Here is a 23,638-nt window from a genome sequence, read left to right on the forward strand (position 1 = left end):
AAATTATTTTTATTATTTATTTATTAAAACGACGTGATTAAGGAATTTCTTCAAAATTTCATAACTTCCTCATCCGGAGTCAGATTTGGACGTTCTTTTTATGTACGCAAACCTTGATATGATTCCTATTACTTTATTTAATCCGAATAAGATTTTTAGGAAGGTTACATTTTGACCTAAATTTGATCGGTTTTACATTACATTGACCCGCAATATCGGGTTGTCACATTATGCATGCAAATTATACACAGAACAGGATCTAATAGACTTGTCACACCCCCGGCCAAGGCGGAACACGCCGGGAGTGGGACTAAGTTCATGGATCACTGATAAACTGAATATATAGCACAAGTACAACGATAAACAAAACTGCATTTGTATTTCATCATTAAGTTTGAATACAAGGTTCATACAGATAATAATAGTACAGTAGTTGCCTTAAACAGGTAAGCAGATATCAAAAACAAGCTAGCTAGGTCGTCTGCAATCCATAGCTAATCTTCTGTCTGAACGCCTGGCTAATGATCCCCTAAGAATACATGTAATTTTGAAAGTCAACACAAAGTTTGGTGAGTGTCACAGGTTTTCTGCTAACGCAGTAATACTTTTAGTAAGTCTAAAAAAGTATTATCTTTGTATGTATAACAACAGTTAAAACAGTGTTTGCAATGAGTCTTTAAAAGCCAAAATGTATAGTTTGTATAAGTAAACCCATACGTAAAACTGTGTTTGTAATGAATCTTTAAAAGCCAAAACGTTATGTTTCATAAGTAATTCCATACTTAAAATTGTGTTTGAAAGCAACCAAATCCATGGTTGTACGGGTAACGAATAAAGTTTTCTGCCAAGGTTGTACTTCACAATCGCAGATACGGATAAACAAACATACGGATATACGGATACAATTATCTGCCAAGGTTGAACTTAACAACCGAAGATACGGATAAACAACAAGTATATTTGATAAGCATACACGTAAAGTGTACGATACTTGTTTAAACAGTTGACAAGACTTAGTATAATGTACGCAAGCACATGTATGAGCCTAAGATACAAGTTCTATAACTTGTATATATGTATAAACCTATATATTTATGTCATAAACAGATATACGGATATACGGATAAAGTTATCTGCCAAGGTTGAACTTAACAACCGCGGATACGGATAAACAGGTAATTGACAAGTATATTTGATAAGCGTACACATTGAAGAGTACAATACTTGTATAACTATATAAACTTATATGTTTCTATGTATGTATGAGGTATAACTAGACTACCAAGTTGATAACCGGCTATACAGTTTTAACACAATTTTTGTCAAAACGTATATGGTAGTTTTATTAATCGTATTATCTTAACAAAATAACATATAAAAGTATTGAGGTTTAAAACGATTTTGTTTACTTAACATGTAAGCATTTAAACAATTATTTCTAAAACTGGTAAAGTATTTACACAAAACAATGATATTTTTTTTGTGTATTTGATAAATATTACTTAGTACACGTACTGTAAGTTGTAGCGTGATAAATAATATTTTTGTGTGAATTATATTGCATAAAAACGGCAGTGTTGTATGTTTAAACAAAGTATTTAGAATATATATATATATATATATATATATATATATATATATATATATATATATATATATATATATATATATATTAGATATACAAGTACTACATGTATTCCCCCCCCGAAAATATGTAAAAATGGGGCCGTAACACTCATCTTAATGTGTAGTTATCGAGTAATTGTTGCGAGAAAAAGCGAGATATATTGTCGTGAATACGAATCGTCGAGATTTATTTAGTTTCCTAGAAATATTAACATAAATTAATATGTGAAGAGTTGTTTGGAAATTTAACCAATGTATAGGATCCATTCACGAATTTAAATATATTAAATAGACTAAGGTTGTTAATATTCCAAATAAGGGACTAAAATTGTTTATTTAAATTCTAGGTTTGAGTTTAGGATTTATTTTGCAAATAAATCTCTACAGAGGGGTTAAAATAAATAAAATAGACACAGGTTTGAGACTTGGGACTTGTTTTTGTAAGAGATTTCCAAGGAGGGTAGGTTTTGAACATTTTAAATGATGTTTTAGGAACCTATGACTAGTTTTGTAAAAAAATTCTTTGGGAGGGAGCTAAGAATTATTTTGGAATTGAAGTTTGGGACTTAGGGTCCTATTTGTAGAAACCTTTGAAGTGGAGGGGAGGATTGTGTAAATCTTGAAATGGACGTATAAGGTGTGGGGGTTGATTTCGTAACATCAACAAACTTTGAGGTCATTATTGAAGTAAGTAAAATGTAACAAACAGTAAAATCAATTAAACTCAATTGCATAGGAGGTAATTTACCTCGTGTGTTCATCTACATGAAGTTTCATGAATGATAAAAAAATGATTCAGGACCTCGTCAAAGCTCGATCATAAAAAAAAATGAATAAATAAATAACAAATGTTGGGGATGAGTACTTACAGCGGCAGTATTAACGGCATAAGAGGTGGTGGTTTATGACGGGGTTGTGGTGGTTAAGGGTGATGATCAAGAAATCAATAGGAATAGAGAGAAATAAGGAGGGAGAGAACTTGAGAGAAGTGGCTGTGAATTGGTGACTTTAATGGCTTCTAAGAGCTCTTATTTATACTAAAAGAGGAACACACACTCTTTTGTGGCCATACCTCCAACCAAGCATTGTACCATTTTTGATAGACTTGCACACAAAGAAGAAGAGAGGGGGAGGAAAGAAGAACGTGGGGAAGAAGTAGAAGGGAAGAAAATCTAGACTTTTTACCTTCTTGTGTCACATGTGGGCCCCACATGGGTTATTCCCTCATTAATTGCCCAAAACACACAAAACTGGGTGCCTCGGGATCCATGCATCGAAAATTCTTTTCGAATGTACCGTTAGATAGAGTTTAATTCAAGGATTCTGGAACATCAAACGGATTAATTTTTGGAGTTACGGATCTCTGGGAAATTGCGTTTGAAGTTTTACGTCTAAACGGTTCACGGTGTCCGTTTTCGCGAATTTTGTAAATATTTTCGTAAAAATTATTTCGAGTGTGAAATTAAATAATAGACTATATTATGAGTCCAAAAACGCTCTCAGAAATCCATTCGGCAAAGTTTAAGTACTTCAACGGATCGATTCGGTTTTACGCGATTAAAGAAAACCGGTGTTTTACTGTCTGTTTTCTTAAAATTGTCGTATCTTTTGCATACGAACTCCGTTTTGGATGTTCTTTATATTTTTGGAAAGAGAGGAAAATGTAGTATGATATTTTAATTTTTGTTTTGCTCAAAACTACGTAATGCAAATTTTTAGTTTTTCAAACGCATTAATTAGCGTTGCTGTTTAAGCGGTTTGATTCGGATTACAGTTTACACATTTGGAAGTAAGGTATGATCTGATATCATGTAATAATTGAAATAAAATTATTTATTTTCCCTTAGATGTACTAAAACTCAATAATTCGGATTAACATGAGATTCACGGATAGATTGGCGGTTATAATAATAGCCCTAAATTATGGGTTGTCACATTACCTCCCCGTTAAAGGAAATTTCGTCCCGAAATTAAGTTGGTACTGGTAGTACTAGGGCTTCGATAAATAGTAATGTAATCTCATGGTACATGATCCCTGCCTGGTCCTTCTATAATCGGTTGGTGTATACAAGTCGTATATAATTAAGATCGAACAGACTGTCGAATAAGTGATTCTACCCTAAGCCCACAACCAAACAAGGAACAGGAAGTAAGGTGTAATCACAAATCCTAAGTCTTTAGAATCTTAATTATATATAACCCCAACTTATACACTTAGCAATCATAGATTACCAGCAAGGGTCCTTAGTTTCTATATGAATGATGTGATTAATTCGGGTGAGAAAGCAACTAGGGAGTACTTTTTCCATATCGATAAATAGTAATGTACTTACGTGGCGCATGATCCTTGGCTGGTCCTTCTACATTCCCTTGGTGTATATAAGTTGTATATAACCAAGATTGAATAGTCAGTCGAATAAGTGATTCTACTCTAAGCCCACAACCAAACAAGGAATAGGAAGTAAAGCGGAATCACAAATCCTAAGTCTATAGAATCTTAATTATATACAACCCTAACGTATAAATTTAGCAAGCATAGATTACCAGCAAGGGTACTTAGTTTCTATGTGAATGGCATGATTAACTTGGGTGATAAGGCAACCAACAAGTACTTTTTGTTATAGCTACTGCATAGATTTCATGTTTAGTCGCGTTTTTAAACCTATGGTCGATAAAACTTTAATTGGCACTAGTATTAATAAATACTGAGGCCTAAACATTGTTGTTATGAAACGTACCAATAACCACAGGTGGTTCCGAAAGAGCGTCTCTTGCTGTGATCATAAGTACCCTTCCATTGCCACCTTGGTTCTTTAGTTGTGGGAAGTCCTTCCTAAAATGCCCTGGCTGATTGCACTCGTAACAGTTACGATTCCTTCTGTCGTAGTGGTTGGGGTTCTTCTACAGTACCTCGAGATGTGACCTCTCATGTTACACTTGTTGCAGATCACCTCCCTGCAATTTCCGACATGGTGGAAATTGCACTTTATACAATGAGGTAAAGTCCCAGAGTAGGACTTAGTTGGGGTGGGAGTATTAGTAACTGCAGCGTAGACAGCTAACGGTTCTGGTTCAAGCTTCTGATGCTTGGAGTCCTCCTTTGTTTCCCCATGAAACTTCCTTTTGGTGCCTCCAGTGAGCTTCTTCTCTGCCGGTGGGGTCATGGTACCCTGCCGGACACACTGTTCAGTCAACTGATAGGCTAATTGCTTAGCACTATCGAAAGTGGAGGGTTTGGATGCCATCACTAGACCTTGAACAGGTGAAGCTAGTCCCCAAATGTACCTTTCGATCTTCCTGTCTTCCGGGGTCACCATTCCTGGGCAAAGGTTTGCAAGGTCATTGAATCGAGAGGTGTAAGCAGCTACTTCTGATCCTTTCATGACAAGGTTCCAAAGCTCTTGCTCTAGAGCTTGTATCTCCTGTCGGGGACAATACTCCTTGGTCATTAGCTGCTTCAGGGATTCCCAGCCCATGGCATAAGCTTCAGTGATTCCCATGGACTTCGCATGGTTATTCCACCAAGTTAAAGCGGAGTCCATTAACATGCATGTAGCGTACTTAACCCTATAGTCAACGGGGCAAGCACTGATGTGGAAGACAGCCTCAGTCTTTTCTATCCAACGGGATAGCCCAACAGCTCCTTCAGTGTCGTAGAAGAGTCGAGGTTTGCAGCTCATGAAATCCTTATAGGAGCAGTGTCTGGTGTTGCTTTGGTGAGTTGCGGGAGTGCCACTTCCACTAGTTCCAGTGTTTCCATTTCGGGCTGCCTCGTATGCTGCCAAAGCCGTAGCAATTCCTTGTGCGAGCATGTTCTGCATCATGGCAGAATTCATTTGGAATGTTTGGTTTACATTTGTTACTTCTGGGTCTCCTCCCTGGTTTGGCGTTTCCACTGATGTTTGAGTTACTGGTGGGGTTCTCCTCGCGTTGTCTCGGGGAGTTGGCGGTGGACGAACTCCCGGTTGCTTTCGTGGGGCCATCTCCTAATATGTTTAAAACGGACACGTTAAGTTGTGTTAATACTATAAAGTCCTAACAAGTATGCATGGGATGCATTTTATGATATAGTTTGCTTGTGAAATCCTATAAATTATAAGAGAAAGAGGATTGATTTAGAAATCCTCTAGATTTCCAAATGATAAGGAAAAGGTGCTTGGTTTAGAAATCCTCTAGATTTCTAAAGGATAGAAAGGGGACCTTAATTGCTAATGAATTGTAAGTGTTTTAAAATGTATGTATGGATTCTAAGGTACTAGGTTGATGTAGCGAATCTGGAGAACATCCTTCAATCTCTTAAAACATTCAACCGTTGTAGTCTGTCAGACTCCTTGCTCAAGGTTGGTTGTGCACCGGCCTGACCATAAATAACATAGGTGCGCATTCCAGGTTTATTTATGGTATAACTTATGTACGATACTAACCCTAATTGAGGCGTCTGACCTAAAGGGTTGAGTTGGTAGTTTTAGTTGAAGGGATGTTAAAATTTTATTAAGTTTTCTCATCGCGGGTCAGAGTATATATAAACTCTTATATATTATGGTTGGTGGGGTTTGTAGTATTATTAATTTTTGTTTGTTCTTCCCGACTACCGAGCACTGACGATGGCCGGACATCAAACGGCGTAAGTAGTCGAGAAATAGTGTTATTATTAATAATACTTTTATTAGAAGCTAGTCTGCTATAGTTGTATTACTCTTTCGAGGATACGAGTTCTCTATAGCCAATTTAGCTCTGATACCATTCTGTCACACCCCCGGCCAAGGCGGAACACGCCGGGAGTGGGACTAAGTTCATGGATCACAGATAAACTGAATATATAGCACAATTACAACGATAAACAAAACTGCATGTGTATTATCTTAACAAAATAACATATAAAAGTATTGAGGTTTAAAACGATTTTGTTTACTTAACATGTAAGCGTTTAAACAATTATTTCTAAAACTGGTAAAGTATTTATACAAAACAATGATATTTTTTTGTGTATTTGATAAATATTACGTAGTACATGTACTGTAAGTTGTAGCGTGATAAATAATATTTTTGTGTGAATTATATTGCATAAAAACGGCAGTGTTGTATGTTTAAACAAAGTATTTAGAAAATAGATATATATTAGATATACAAGTACTACATGTATCCCCCCCCCCCCCCCCCCCCCCCGAAAATATGTAAAAATAGGGCCGTAACACTCACCTTAATGTGTAGTTGTCGAGTAATTGTTGCGAGAAAAAGCGAGATATATTGTCGTGAATACGAATCGTTGAGATTTATTTAGTTTCCTAGAAATATTAACATAAATTAATATGTGAAGAGTTGTTTGGAAATTTAACCAATATATGGGATCCATTCATGAATTTAAATATATTAAATAGACTAAGGTTGTTAATAATTTCCAAATAAGGGACTAAAATTGTTTATTTAAATTCTAGGTTTGAGTTTAGGATTTATTTTGCAAATAAATCTCTACAGAGGGGTTAAAATAAATAAAATAGACACAGGTTTGAGACTTGGGACTTGTTTTTGTAAGAGATTTCCAAGGAGGGTAGGTTTTGAACATTTTAAATGATGTTTTAGGAACCTATGACTAGTTTTGTAAACAAATTCTTTGGGAGGGAGCTAAGAATTATTTTGGAATTGAAGTTTGGGACTTAGGGTCCTATTTGTAGAAACCTTTGAAGTGGAGGGGAGGATTGTGTAAATCTTGAAATGGACGTATAAGGTGTGGGGGTTGATTTCGTAACATCAACAAACTTTGAGGGCATTATTGAAGTAAGTAAAATGTAACAAACAGTAAAATCAATTAAACTCAATTGCATAGGAGGTAATTTACCTCGTGTGTTCATCTACATGAAGTTTCATGAATGATAAAAAAATGATTCAGGACCTCGTCAAAGCTCGATCATAAAAAAAATGAATAAATAAATAACAAATGTTGGGGATGAGTACTTACAGCGGCAGTATCAACGGCACTCTTTTGTGGCCATACCTCCAACCAAGCATTGTACCATTTTGATAGACTTGCACACAAAGAAGAAGAGAGGGGGAGGAAAGAAGAACGTGGGGAAGAAGTAGAAGGGAAGAAAATATGGACTTTTTACCTTCTTGTGTCACATGTGGGCCCCACATGGGTTATTCCCTCATTAATTGCCCAAAACACACAAAAATGGGTGCCTCGGGATCCGTGCATCGAAAATTCTTTTCGAAAGTACCGTTAGATAGAGTTTAATTCAAGGATTCTGGAACATCAAACGGATTAATTTTTGGAGTTACGGATCTCTGGAAAATTGCATTTGAAGTTTTATGTCTAAACGGCTCACGGTGTCCGTTTTCGCGAATTTTGTAAATATTTTCGTAAAAATTATTTCGAGTTTGAAATTAAATAATAGACTATATTATGAGTCCAAAAACGCTCTCAGAAATCCATTCGGCAAAGTTTAAGTACTTCAACAGATCGATTCGGTTTTACGCGATTAAAGAAAACCGGTGTTTTACTGTCTGTTTTCTTAAAATTGTCGTATCTTTTGCATACGAACTCCGTTTTGGATGTTCTTTATATTTTTGGAAAGAGAGGAAAATGTAGTATGATATTTTAATTTTTGTTTTGCTCAAAACTACGTAATGCAAATTTTTAGTTTTTCAAACGCATTAATTAGCGTTGCCGTTTAAGCGGTTTGATTCGGATTACAGTTTACACATTAAGGTATGATCTGATATCATGTAATAATTGAAATAAAATTATTTATTTTACCTTAGATGTACTAAAACTCAATAATTCGGATTAACATGAGATTCACGGATAGATTGGCGGTTATAATAATAGCCCTAAATTATGGGTTGTCACAAGACTGTAGAATAATAGAATCTACCCTAGGACCGCAACCAAACAAGGAATATGAAATAAGGCCAAATCTATTATTCTAAGGCTATAAGATCCTAACCGTGTTCAATTTTAAAAGTATACACGTAGCAGTTACTAATACCAATAATCATTCTCGTTCTAGCATGGCATCAAATATTCCCAAGGCTACAAGCTTCACATATCAGACCAATCTATTGCTAACTACCCTGCACTAGCATGCAAGTCTACTAGCTTATACAACATCTAAAGGCATCTTCCCTATCCTTAACTACCATGCGATTCTCAAATTCATAAATCAATTCATAACAGATAACATATATGGGTATTCTGGGGAAACTTACATGAGCTCGGATGATTGCATGCACCACACCCTTTCTTGTCTTAGAAATTCTTTATTTAAAAACATTTTTCTTTTGAAAACTTTACAGATCCTCAGTTTGAGTTCAGATTCACCCGAAAGTATGTCCGAATCCCTCAAACCAAGACTCTAATACCAACTTGTAACAACCCAAAAATCAAGGGTAAAAATTTCATTTTTAATATAGCTAAAACATTGTTACCATTTGTTTCAGACATTTCAAATCATCATTAAGTAAAACATTTATCAGAGTTTTTCCCAAAATTATCCATTGCGGAAATCATAGGCGTGTGCACTGCGATCAATCCCAGCCCTCCTTTTTCCAAATTGATGATACCTGAAACCATAAACAAAACTGTAAGCACGAAGCTTAGTGAGTTCCCCGACGCATACCCCATACAATCCACATAACCACATAATCCATATCAGCTATAACAACTACATAAATCATAACAATTGCATAAGCATGCATATATACATATGAAGATGCCATGGAAACCTTCCAAGTTCTTATTCACATACTCACGTAAATCATATAAACTACACCAGCCATGCATATAAACATATATGGAAGCCCTGGAAACCCTCCAAGGTCTTACACCGGGTGCCCTGGAAAACCTCCAAGGTCTTAGCCCACTGCCATGGAAACCCCCACATGGTCTTTACTAACAACCAATCAAACCATACATACCAACATATAAGCTAATCATGCAAACACATAAGGATGCCCTAGAAACCCTTTAGGGTCTTACACCGTGTGCCATGGGAACCTCCACATGATCTTAGCCCAATGCCATAGGAACCCCCACATGGTCTTAACTAAGGATGCCATGGAAACCCTCAAAGGTCTTATACCCTAGTACCTCGGGAACCCCCCGAGGTCTTTACCTAGGATGCCATGGAAACCCTCCAAGGTCTTACACCTACGTGCCCTGAGAACCCCCCCCCCCCCCCCCCCCCCCCCGAGGTCTTCCATGGAAGTATCACAAAGACCACTTGCATATCACGTACCACGTAATCAATTAACATACCACATAATCACTAGCATACTCCCTATCACATAACCATCTAAGATATCACATAATACAACTTCAGCTAGTGTATCACTTATCATAAAATGGACCGACCTTGGTGCCTTAGACCAATTGGTATGGTGAGGAGACTCACCTCGCACTGCTGAAGTCCCGTGGATGAACTTCCAGCTGCTGGTTGACAGATTCCCGAATTGCCAACATCAAACGATACCCAATTCATAATTTGGTTCCAATGCATGAACACAACTCCATACTTGGGGTAAAAGACTACTTTAACGCAACTTTGCTTTATTCAGTCCAAGGCCCAATCAAAAGGCCCAAAAGTCAAAGCATGAACCAAATCCCAACATATGGCACAATTTTCCAAATTGGGCCCAAACCTCTATACAGGCTTATCTTAAGGCCCAATCATGTAGTCCAGTCCTACCATTGGGCATTCTGGTGGCCCAGTAGCTAATAGTCTTCAAGGCCCAATTGTGGCCCACTTATGGCCTAATTTTCCAAAATTGGGCCTAAGCCTCTCTAATGGTCTTATCCTAAGGCCTAATAATTTCCTAAGTCCATAATATGTTCACAATTGGCCCACAAGGCTCACAGCAGCTTAGTCCAACAAATGGCCCAATAAGAGCCCAAAACCAATTAGGGTTTTTCACATAAAATGACAATTAGGTTAAGTGTTCCTCACTTAACCCATTAAGTACTTAATCCATTGTGTCCAATATGACCTTAGGTTAATTACAATTGTTTATTAATTTATATTTTAATTTAGTAAATGATACTAGTGCGGGTCTCGATAAGTCCAAATCAATAATACGAAAATTAGGGTTTTCTAAATCCTACATAGGGTTTCTAACCCATTACAATCCAATTAGGCCCAAAAGCTAAGTCCTTAGGCCCATTAGGGTTTCGCTAGTTGGGCACCGCCCACTACCACCTCGGGTAGTGGTGGTCACCGATGGCATACGGCGGCTAATGGCAGCGGCCACCATCTCACGGTGGTGGTTACGGGTTTTCCTTTCATTATTTTGCATTGGTTACAATATTACAAGGAAAAACCCAAATAACACACACCCACACTAATACAAACACATGTACACAACAACCTAGTGGTCGCTGGTGTTGGCACGTGGTGGCAGCCACCACCGTGAGGTGGTGGCGGTGGGGTCTTTTTCAGATCTTCGGCCAAAAGATGCTACTGCAATTTTATACCATTACAACACACGAACACAAACACCACAACACGTACACAACCACCTTTCACGGTGGCTTGTGGTGGCAGATTAGGGTGGCATGGCGGTAGAATAGGGTAACGACCACCCAAACACTTGCTTCAGATCCGAACGCAGCCAGCCACCAGTAATACACCCTCAGCCACCCAGACACGATGGTAGTGGCCTGAGACGCAACAAGCAAAATGCGGAAGAAGGGGCGGAGACGCGGGTTGTAGCGGCAGCAGTGGATAGAAGCGGCAGAGAAGGAGGCACTCGATCCTCGTCCTTCGTCGTCGAAGGGGCAGCAGCAGAAGCACTCGTCATGTATGTGGTTACGGTGGTCGGATGGCAGTGAAACAGTTGTGACGATCGTCCTTGCCGGTAGATGGGATGGTCGCGGTGGTTGCTTGTGACTGGATGACGACTTTTAATGGCGGCAACGACCTCAGCTGGAAACCTATGCACGCCGGTCTATCTTGATTAGAACTACAAAGAGGGAGGTGACGGCTGGAGGTGGTCAAAGAGAGGGTGGCGGCTGAAGGATACGTGAGTCTAGGGTTAGGGTTAAATGATGAAACGAGGAGGGAAAGATGCACCTATTAAATTCCATGTTCCATACAAATCTATAAAAAGTCGACGATTCTAGTCCCTCCCACGCATAACCTTTTCAAATTAAATCCATTATTTACCAATTAACCCCCATTAATAATAATTCCTTACAACTAAAGTTCCAGAAGTTACCATTTAACCCCCATCCTTCCAAAATTCTTTCCATGGAAGTCCAATAATTAACAAACACCCCCTGAATTCTAAAAGTCTTTACAAATTAAATCTCGAATTTATATTTTAACCCCGATTAATCCAAATTATAACATTTGGCTTCCCAAAACCAATACCCCACGAAATACTATGGATTTTTGGGCGACTATTCATTCATTAATTTTTATCTATTTATTTATTTAATAAATAGGATGTTACAACGGTGGTGGCGCCTGCGCCTGCCACAATGAGGATCACTAACGGCCGCCCTGCCAAGGTGGATGCTCCTGCGGTGAAGAGCTGCGCATTTCAGTTGACTACCAAGGAGGCTCGGACAGTGCCAGACGTCGTGGCTGGTACGTATTTTATTCTTCCTATTTGTTATTGATTTATTTTTCTTATATGTATATACGTGCTCCTATATAGGGACCTTTTTGGTCAATGGTATGTCTGCCTACGTTTGATTCGATTCGGGAGGTACCCGATCGTTTGTATCTCTTGCGCTTAGCAAAAAATTCCGGGATGCTTCAGGAACATTGGATTCCCCGCATCAGGTTGAGATTGTAGATGATCAAATAGTGAGTGTTGTGAGGGTATACCGGGACTGTGTCCTGAATGTATTTGAGGAGAGGTTTCGGGTTGATCTAGTACCAATACTGCTGTGGGGACTAAAGGTGATCATTGGGTTGGACTGGTTGGGGGACAATGGGGCCATGATTGATTCCCAGCGCCGGCTGGTGAGAGTTCTAACCCCAAGTGGGGGAGAACTGACTATTCATGGAGAGAGGGCCATGCAGGGGCCAACCTTCTGTTCGACTGTGAGAGCTAGGAGACTTCTCCATCAAGGTTGTTTGGGATTTTTGGCGTACATCTGAGATACGAGGGTTGAGCCTATGAAAGATTTGAGTAGTGTGCCAGTTCTACGAGATTTTCAGGTTGTCTTTCCCTATGAGTTGCCAGGGGTGCCTCCGGAGAGGCGGGTAGATTTTCGCATTGATATGGTACCGAGTGCTGCTCCGATAACCAAAGCACCATACCGGCTAGCTCCGCCTGAGATGCAGGAGCTGTCTATGTAGCTTCAGGAGTTGCTAGACCGAGGGTTTATTCGTCCGAACAGTTCACCATGGAGAGCATCAATCCTGTTCGTGAAAAAGAAGGACGAGTCACACCGGATGTGTATTGATTATCGAGAGCTGAATAAGTTAACGGTGAAAAACCATTATCTGCTCCCGAGGATCGATGATTTGTTCGATCAGCTACAAGGTGTATCTTTGTTTTTCAAGATTAATCTTCAGTTGGGGTACCATTACATAAGGATTCGGGATGAGGATATACCGAAGACAGCTTTCATGACTCGGTATAGGAACTATGAGTTTGTGGTGATGCCATTTAGGCTCACCAATGCCCCAACAACATTCATGGATCTCATGAACAGGTTGTGTAGACCGATGCTGGATCAGTTGGTGATCATTTTCATTGATGATATCATGGTCTATTCTAATACCATGGAGCAGCATGAGTAGCATCTGAGGGAGGTATTGGAGACACTTAGAATGGAAATATATATGCCAAGTTCTCGAAGTGTGACTTCTGGTTGTGAGAGGTGCAGTTTTTGGGGAACATCATCAACCAGAAGGGTATTTCGAAGATTCATCCGTAGCTTCTTGGGTCTAGCGGGTTATTATCGGAGATTCATCCAAGATTTCTCCAAGATCGTTGTGCCATTGACCCGTTTGACCAAGAAGAATGTGACTTTCCGGTGGGGCACAGGCGAACAGACGGCTTTCGAGTCCTTGAAGTAGAGGTTATGTGAGGCCCCGATTCTAGTACTACCTGAATGGCTAGATGATTTGGTAGTGTATTGTGATGCATCGATCTTCGGCTTAGGGGTGGTACTAATGCAGAGGGGGCATGTGATTGTGTACGCCTCGAGGTAGTTGACGCCTCATGAGGCAAATTACCCCACTCATGACCTGGAATTAGGGGCAGTGGTGTTTGCTCTCAAAATCTGGAGGCATTACTTGTACGGAGTTTGGTGCACCATCTTTACTGACCACAAAAGCTTGAAGTATTTGATGGATCAGCAGAACCTCAAGAACCGACAGAGGAGGTGGTTGGGTGTGCTAAAAGAGTATGGTTGTGAGATCTTATACTATCCAAGGAAGGCCAACTTGGTAGCTGATGCTTTGAGCCGCAAGACGGAGGGTTCCCCGATTGGGAACGTTTGTTTGAGGATGACGGTGATCTATCAGCTGTTTGATATGATCAAGAAGGCTCGGGTGGAGGGTTTGAAGAGAGAAAATTGGAAGTTAGAGTAGATTCGAGATTAGATTCCCTTGTTTGTTCAGGATGGTCGGGGTCTTTTGACACAGTGTAGCCGGGTGTGGGTTCAGGTATCTGCAGGAGTGAGACAGAAGATATTAGAAGAGGTACATAATTCCAAGTTCTCTATACATCCGGGGGGATACAAAAATGTATAGAAACCTGAGACTGAGTTACTGGTGGCCCTGCATGAAGCTGGAGATCGCCTGGTTTGTGCAGCGGTGCTTGATCTGTAAGAAGGTCAAGGTCAAACTTCAGCAACCTCAGGGCAAGGTTCAACCATTACCCATTCCTATGTGGAAATAGGAAGAGATGACCATGGAATTCATCACGGATTTACCGAGGACAACGAGGTGTGGATGTCATATGGGTCATCGTGGACAGGTTGACAAAGAGTGCCCATTTTATTCCGATCTCTGAGAGTATCTCTGTTGAAAAGTTAGCAGACATTTATGTGTGGGAGGTGGTAGAAGAAGAAAGAGTTGGTAACAATTATGAGATCGGTCAATCATCCCGACCATATCTATCACCTTCTTCCAAAGACGACACTTTATCTCAATTGTTTGAGAAAAGTGTAAGAATTGAAAACGAAATGGAAATTGTCGAAGGTAAGACTACTCATCACTTAGGAAGAATGCGAAGTCTAGAAGGACAGAGAACGCAAGATCAAGAGGCAGTGATGGATGTCCATTATAGCAGTAATTTCACTTATAACGGCATGATTACTCACGACGCAACGATTACAGAATTAGAACTCCAAAATCAAACCTCAAGAAAGGAAGAATGCACTGGAGAGCTTGAGTAAAGAAATCAAGCACTTGAGGAACAAATGGTTTACGTCACTGACGCACTAGGCCATCACTTAGGATACCGGCAAATAGAGTAGAACTAGTGGTTGTATAAAATAGGAGGTAATCATTAGACTAGTTAAAGTAATGGGGAAAAGTTTATGGAAAGGGTGTAGTAAACCTTGCAATGTTTTTAGAAACTTTTCCCATATAAACCTACAATAAACTGATGTAGCCACCGACAATAAATATGAAGCATATATTGCAACAATCATGTGCCAAATAGTGTCGTTCACTATGTTCTATACCTTGAAGAATAATTGAAGACATTGGTACTCGTCTTTTAATGACTAATTAAGATACTTCATAAAACTCATAATATTCTTACTATTTATAATAGGAACTAAATAAAAATGCCTAAAAGAAGTAATGCTCGACTAAACCATAACCAACAATCAGAACCACAACAACAATCACCACCACCATAAATAAGCCCCACAATAAGTTCAACAGAACTTGAAGAAATTATAGCTCAGAGAATAGTTGCAACTCTAGCTAATGTCACAACATGTGGAATTAGAACTGAAGGCAATGTAGGAACCGCCAAAATGTGTACCTACAAAGACTTTGTGAATTGCAAACCAAAGAGCTTCCATGGAACTGAAGGGATTGTTAATTTGACTAGGTGGATTGAAAAGACAGAATCAATCTTTCAAATAAGCTTCTGTCTAGATGATTGTAAAGTACAATTTGCAGGATGTACTTTCGCTAATTCAGTGATAACATGGTGGAAATAGGAGGATTTGAAGATGATGTTAGTAGAGGAGTATTGTCCTCGGGAGGAAATACAAAAGCTAGAACAAGAACTATAGAACCTAACAATGAAGAGTTCAGAGATAAATGCTTATACTCCTAGATTCAGTGACCTTACGGTGATGTGTCCAACACTTGTAACCCCTGAATATAAGAAGATAGAGCAATATATCGGGGGTCTAGCATCACAAATCAAAGGCATGGTGATCGCATCAAAACTTACAACATACGACAACACGAAGCGAATAGCTTATCAGCTAACCAACACAAAGATCCAAGGGAAATTTATGGTCTCGAAAGCTGAGTCTCCCAAATTTGGAACGAACAAGCGCAAGTTTAATGGGAAGAATCCCAAACAAGCATTCAGGAAGAGACAAAAAGTGACAATTAATTATGCAGCCACGACAGCGATACCCATAGAACTAAGGAAGAATAATGGAAATTCTCCATGGTGCAATCAGTGCAACCGTCAACATACAAATGACTGTTTTGTTTCCATGTAGTGCAAAAAGAAGGGACACACGGCTAATTACTATAGAAGCACAACACCTGCAATAGTAAATCATAAAACAAATACTGGAACAGGCTATGGTGGAAGAAGACCATGTTTTGAGTGTAGTGAAATTAGACATTTCAAGAAAGAATGTCCAAAGTTAAGGAGTCAGGGAGGTTTAGGCTGTGACAGAGCTGTAACATCCCAAGACCAGGTATACCTTATAAACCCTTTTTCTTTTGGTAATTGTCAAGTTTTTCCCTAATTTGAAAAAAGGTCGTAAATGAGTATGCGGGGCGTACGCGTGTGTACGCTCAGCGTACTCATGTGCGTGTTTTGATGTGGAAGCCACCTAGTATGTTGGGCATACTAGGCCCAGAGTAAATACCCTAATTTAGGGTGTGTCCCTATTTAAAGGACATGATGGCCTCATTTTTGGCCACCATTCCAAGACATCAACCCTCTCAAACCCTAATTTCTTGTCCCTTGAGCTTGTGTGTCCATTTGTGAGCTATTAAGTGTTCTTGTTGTTTCTTTGGAGTAAAAAAGGAGCTTTGAAGAGGAAGGAGTGGGATTCCAGGCTTTAGATCTAAGCTTATCTATGGTTGGAGCTTCGGTTAGAGGTATAAAGCTCAAAGCTTTCTCACCCTTTTCATTTATGCATCATTTTAGTTCATTTTAGGGTTTTGGTCCCAAAGTTGGATGCTTTATGAGATGTTGAGCCCCAGAGTTTATTATCAACACTTTTGAGTGTTTTTAGTGGTGTAGAATCATAAAAATCAAGACTTGGATGTTTAAACCAACCCATGCATGAGATATGAGCATTTTTGAGAATAGAGATTGAGAGTTTTGGTGTTTGTGACTTTTTCATCCATGTAAAGTGTTAATGTCACAGAATTTATGGAGTATGAGCTTTTAGGAAGTCCAGAACTAAGATTTGAGCTAAGGTCTTAACAGATTAAGACCAAATGAGTAGGAAGAGCAAAACTGGGGAGTACGTAGAGTTTAATTCTAGTATGCGCAGCGTAGGGTCGAGAATTTCTGATGCATGCATGGCGAAGGAGTACGCCCAACGTAGAGGGCTTGTACGTGCAACGTATGCGTTGCCTTTGACTTTTAGGGTTTGTTCAATTGGTGGACTATTAAGGCCACAGAAGGGTAAAATGGTATTTTATCCTGCTATAAGTTTGTAAAAGGGTTAGTCAAGCTTCTTTGAGATCCAGCTACTATCGGAGATTTATCAAGGATTTATCCAAGATTGTTGTTCCTCTTACCAGACTGACCCGAAAGGGTGTCACTTTTGTCTGGAGGCCCGAGCAGTAGGCCTCGTTCGAGACTCTTCGCCAGAGATTGTGCGAAGCTCCAGTGTTAGCCCTTCACGAGGGAGTGGAGGATTCTGTGGTTTTCTTTGATGCATCTATATCAGCGTTGGGTGCGGTGTTGATGCAGAGGGGGCATATTATAGCATACGCCTCGAGGCAGTTGAAGCCTCATGAGACGAGGTATCCCACCCAAGATTTGGAGTTGGGGGCGGTAGTTTTCGCCCTGATGATCTGGCGCCATTATCTGTACGGGGTTCGGTGTACTATATAAACGGACCAGAAGATCCTGAAGTACATAGTGGACCAGCCCAACCTGAATATGAGAAAGAGGAGGTGGTTGGATGTAGTGAAAGACTACGACTGTGAGATCTTGTATTACCCTGGCCAAGCTAATGTGGTAGTTGATTCCTTGAGCCACAGAGTAGAGAGTTCTTTGATTCGAGACGTATGTATGAGGATAACGAAGATGAGTCCAGTCCTAGATACCATCCGAGAGGCCCGGGTGGAGGCTGTGATGCCCGAGAACGTCAAGAGGGAGAGAGTGATTGGACAGGTTTCCGATTTTGAGACGGATATTCGGGGGCTTATGAATTTTTGTGGGCGGATTTGGGTACCCTATACAGGTGGAGCTCGGCGTATACTGATGGAGGAGGCACATAGATCGAGATTCTCGATCCATCCAAGAGCCACTAAGATGTATTTGGATCTGAAGAGAGATTACGGGTGGCCCTGTATAAAGAGGGATGTGGCACGGGTAATCGAGAGGTGCTTGACCTATCGTCGGGTTAAGGCGGAGCACCATCGTCCACATAGTCCGTTAAAGCCTTTAGAGATTCCCCAGTCAAAGTGGGAATATATTTCGATGGATTTTATCACCAAGTTACTGAGGACTGCACATGGGGTTGACGCGATATGGGTGATTATAGATCGGTTGACGAAGAGTGCTCACTTCCTTGCTATCGGTGAGAGCTCTTACACAGAGAAGTTGGTTGAGATTTATTTGAGAGAGGTGGTGGCTCGGTATGGAGTTCCGACCTCAATAGTGTCAGATCGAGATGTACGCTTTAATTCAAGATTCTGGAAGAAATTTCATGAGGAATTGGGTACCCGATTGCATTTTAGTACTACATACCACCCGCAGACAGATGGGCATAGTGAGCGGACGATTCAGATGCTCGAGGACATGTGTCGTGCATGTGTTATGGACTTCGGAGGAAGTTGGGACACCTATTTTCCCTTGGCTGAGTTTTCTTACAAGAACAGCCACCATTCAAGTATTGGTATGCCTCCGTTTGAGCTCTAATATGGGAGGAGGTGTTGGACTCCTATCTGTTGGGGAGAGGTAGGGCACCGAGTGATGGGTGGCAATGAGATAGTGCTAAATACGAATGAGCAGATTCAGCAGGTCAGACAGAGGTTACTGACAGCATAGAGTCACTAGAAGATTTACGCGGAAAGTTGGGTCCAAGATATATCGAACCTTTCAGGGTGATTGCCAGAGTTGGGAAGGTAGCTTATTGGTTGGAGCTACTTGCAGAGTTGAGCCAAATACATAACACCTTCCACGTGTCTCAATTGAGGAAGTGTGTAGCCGACGAGATGTCAATGGTACCGTTAGAGGACATTCAGATTAATGTGAGTCTGAATTACATCGAGAGGCCAATAGCGATCTTAAATAGGAAGGTGAAGGTCTTGAGGAATAAAGAGGTGCCCTTGGTTCAGGTCCAATGGCAACATCAGAAGGGGTCCGAGTGGACTTAGGAGTCGGAGTCCGAGATGCGCTAACAGTACCTAGAGTTATTTCCAGAAGATGACTTCGAGGGCGAAGTCTGATTCTAGTGAGGGAGAATTGTAACATCCCAAGACCAGGTATACCTTATAAACCCTTGTTCTTTTGGTAATTGTCAAGTTAGGCCCTTATTTGAGAAAAGGTCGTAAATGAGTACGCGAGGCGTACGCTTGTGTACGCTCAGCGTACTCATGTGCATGTTTTTGACGCAGAAGCCACCTAGTACGTTGGACGTACAAGGCCCAGAGTGAAATTCCTAATTTAGGGTGTGTCCCTATTTAAAGGACATGATGGCCTCATTCATGGCCACCATTTCCAGACATCATCCCTCTCAAACCCTAATTTCTTTTCCCTTGAGCTTGTGTGTCCATTTGTGAGCTATTAAGTGTTTTGTGGTTTCTTTGGAGTGAAGAAGGAGCTTTGAAGAGGAAGGAGTGGGAGTCCATGCTTTGGATCTGAGCTTATCTGTGGTTGGAGCTTCAGTTAGAGCTACAAAGCTCAAAGCTTTCTCACATTTTTGATTTATGCATCATTTTAGTTCATTTTATGGCTTTGGTCCCAAAGTTGGATGCTTTATGAGATATTGAGCCCCAGAGTTTATTATAGCTCTTTTGAGTGTTTTTAGTGGTGTAGAGTCATAAAAATCGAGACTTGGACGTTTAATCCAACCCATGCATGAGATATGAGCATTCTTGAGAATAGAGAGTGAGAGTTTTGGTGTTTGTGACTTTTTCAACCATGCAAAGGCTTAAATTCACAGACTTTATGGAGTATGAGCCTTTAGGAAGTCTAAATATGAGATTTGAGTTAAGGTCATAATGGATTAAGACCAAATAAACAGGAAGAGCAAAATTGGGGCGTATGCTGAGTGTATTTCCAGTACGCGCAGCATAGGGTCAAGAATTCTCGATGCCTGGATGGCGAAGGAGTACGCCCAGCGTAGAGGGCTTTTACACACAACATACGCACGACCTTTCACTTTTAATTAACTCTTAGGGTTTGGTCAATTGGTGGACTATTAAGGCCATGGAAGGGTAAAATTGTCTTTTATCCTTCTATGATTTTGTAGAAGGGTTAGTTTAGCTTCTTTGAGATTCGTTATTAATTAGAGATAATATTCATTTGTGTTAGGCGGAGGCTAGACCGGTGATTTGAGTTCGAGGTTATCCGGTTTCTTACGAGGTTAGTCTTCTCGCTATAGTTACCTAGAATGGTAATCTTTGTATGACTGGAGGGTCTTATGTGTTTATATTGAGTATTATGATATCTTGCATACTTTCTTTGTGATTTATGTTGTGTATTATTCTAAGCTTACTGAGTTACGACCGGAGGGTCCGCCTGATTTGTGGGACCGGAGGGTTCCACTAAGACACATTGACTGGAGCGTCTTACTTGAGTATAGCAATGAGAGGCTAATGAGATATGTGTGGTATTTTGGGGAACTCACTAAGCTTTGTGCTTACCATGTTACATGTTATGTGTTTCGGGTACTTCTCAAGATCACGGGAAGGTGCCGACTTGATTGTATAAACGAGGCAGAGTCACATTTTTTAGGATCCTGGATTGTGTTTAAAACATTTTCTAAATATGTGTTTTGAAAACATTATCATTTGGGGGTTTTGTGAACTATGTTATGAGAATTTCATGATTTTTAAATTGATTTTTTATTTTTGAAAATGTACATTATTACAAGAGCATTTGTAATCGGAAGCAGGGAAGCTATACAAGACCCTTTGGTGGTATCCGGTATGTTTCTCATAGATAATTTATATGCTACTATGCTCTTCAACTCGGGAGTTGATCTGTCACACCCCAAAACCGAGAATGGTGGAAACGTTCTGGGGCGGAGGACGTCATGTAGTGTATCACAACAATGTAAAGTAGTAAACAAGCAACAACATCATACATTGCATTAATAGTATAATTTTAATCACAAGAGTTCTTTCATAGTATAAGACAACATAATGGATAATCAAAATAAAAGAGGAGTCTTGATTTCTCCGTATTCACAAAACTTGGTCGTCGTACCTGTCTATTTGTGACCTGAGAATACAAGTTATTTTGAAAGCGAGTATCAGCCAAAACGCTGGTAAATTCATAAGTATTAATGTGTATTTGATTTACAAAAATGGAAAGTAAAGACTTGTAAACATTTGGAGAAAAGTTTGTATAAGTATGAACTGTTTGAAAGTAGTTGAAAACGTTTGAACACCCTAGCAAATCCCTATGATTTCTATTAGTATTAAAAAGTAGTCTTCTACCAAGACCAAACTATTTCGAAAGTAGTCTTCTACCAAGACTAGACTGTTTTGAAGGTAGCCTTCTACCAAGACTAGACTGTAGCCTACTGATATTATTTTCTACCTCATCGATTATGTGAATGTGGCACATGGTAAAGGTATTAATAATATATTACCCGGATTTTTAATCCGTTTGCAATTGTCGTTTGCAAAGTGTAAGTACTATAGTATTTGTAATAAGTGACTACTTTGTACTAATTTGCCTTAATTGAGGGTTAAGGCATAATGTGATGGCTAGAACCCGTACTATATGCTCTCTTTCAGGAGATTCTAGGAACCAAACACGAACCTTCATTTCTGCAAGTCGTGAACATCCACATTACTATGATCATGTATATACAATATAATAATCACAATGCAGAGTGATTCATTGGTATAGTTAGATCCTGAACTTGTTCCATGCTATAGCAGCTTGCTATGTTTGTTCTGTTATTGTGTATTGTAAGCGTATTCGTGTACATGTAACATGTAATGTATTAGTTACTCATTGTAGTATCGTTGTATATGATCTCTTTCTAGTATAGTTGTATATGTTCTCACTTTAGTATAGTTGTATATGTTCTCACACTAGTATAGTTGTATATGTTCTCATTCTAGTATAGTTGTATATGTTCTCATTCTAGTATAGTTGTATATGTTCTCGTTCTAGTATAGTTGTATATGTTCTCGATGAATGAACTGAATCTTGTGTGATTCCTTGTACTTGGAATGATAAGTAGTATCACCTAACTATGCCTATTATAGTTACTAGTAATGTACGTGTATCACCGAAAGTATACCTTTGCTACCCAAAGGTACTGAACTGACTATTGGAACTTTTATGTCTATATATGTATACATGATATATAACTAATATTCAGACGACATTCGGACGAGCAACCGATGCCCTAAGGCCACATCCCAACGAGGAAAAGCAAATAAAGCGAGCTAACTGTCCTAAGTCCTTTAAACATTATTTATATAACTATACATATCTAGGCATGCGTTTGACAATTTAAAAGTATAAAAGAAGTTTTGTAAAAACCTTTGAAAAGTTTGATACTAAGAAATTATGACTTGATGTCAGTTTATAAAACGATTTAAAGTATTTTGTTTGATAAGACAGTTTAAGTATAAGGAAAACCTTTGTTTGAAAACACATTTGTAACAGAGTTTGAAAGGAAACTTACAGTATGTAAGATAGTTTGATAAAGAGTTTTAAACATGTAATAACATATGAAGATATATTTATATATGATTAGTGTTTATAACATTAATTAAACATGTATAAACATCCTAATGTGAGGAAAACACTTTGGTCAAAGTGTTAGGAGGCTATCGGGTTGCAACAAAGGAGTGCAAAGCCTTATACAGGAGTTTATGGTCAATGGACCATGTTTGTTGGATTTTACGGTCCAGGGGAGTTTATTCCTGACCATAAACTCTTAAATGGATCACCAAATGAGGCTTAACACTATAAGGACTTAAGTGGTTAAGTGCTCCAAAGCTTAAACAAGAGGCTAAGGGGGGTTAAGGTCCAAAAATGGTCCTTATATGTGTTTACGGCCCTAGGACCACTTCCCCATGAGTTTACGGCCATAAACTCATGGTATGAAGTACTAAATCATGTATTAAAGTCCCTAGTTCAATGGTGTAAGGCTCTATGCTAATATCCAAGGCTTACTAAGGTGTTAGGGGCATCAAAACACCCTTTGTAGGTGTTTACAGTTTTGGGAGATTACCAAACCATAAAATCATAAGCACGGAGGTTCTTGGTGTCTTTCAAGTGCTAAAGTCATCAAGGAAAGGTTCTATGCTAACTCCTAAGCATACGGAAGGAGCTAGGGCACACTTTTGCACCCTTTTTAGGGTTTACGGCCTAAGAAGATCTCGGGTCCTAAACACCTTATTCTTGTGATTCTTGGGTGATTTCCTTCATATATGGACATGTAATAAGCTTTAACACACTCTAGGGTAGA

At 39.5% G+C, this 23,638-nt stretch overlaps 1 protein-coding gene and 1 long non-coding RNA gene across 2 annotated transcripts; both read right to left on the minus strand.

Moving 5' to 3' along the window:
* Positions 1 to 360: 360 nt before the first annotated feature.
* LOC111911671 (uncharacterized) lies at positions 361 to 2,867 on the minus strand. The gene is made up of 2 exons (XR_002856940.3): positions 2,496 to 2,867; positions 361 to 529 (listed from the first exon to the last, which is right to left on the minus strand). It is a non-coding gene; the product is annotated as an uncharacterized LOC111911671 (long non-coding RNA).
* A 1,572-nt stretch (positions 2,868 to 4,439) lies between these two features.
* On the minus strand, positions 4,440 to 5,609 carry LOC111911674 (uncharacterized). Its single transcript, XM_052767776.1, has one exon. It carries the CDS (start codon positions 5,607 to 5,609, stop codon positions 4,440 to 4,442), a length of 1,170 nt encoding a protein of 389 aa, XP_052623736.1.
* Between the last annotated feature and the right edge of the window lie 18,029 nt (positions 5,610 to 23,638).

Source organism: Lactuca sativa, chromosome 9 (genome assembly GCF_002870075.4).
Source record: "Lactuca sativa cultivar Salinas chromosome 9, Lsat_Salinas_v11, whole genome shotgun sequence".
Taxonomy (NCBI): Eukaryota; Viridiplantae; Streptophyta; class Magnoliopsida; order Asterales; family Asteraceae; genus Lactuca; species Lactuca sativa.

Coding starts and splice junctions, on each gene's coding strand:
- LOC111911674 (XM_052767776.1), bottom strand. CDS start 5,609: ATGGCCCCACGAAAGCAACCGGGAGTTCGTCCACCGCCAACTCCCCGA.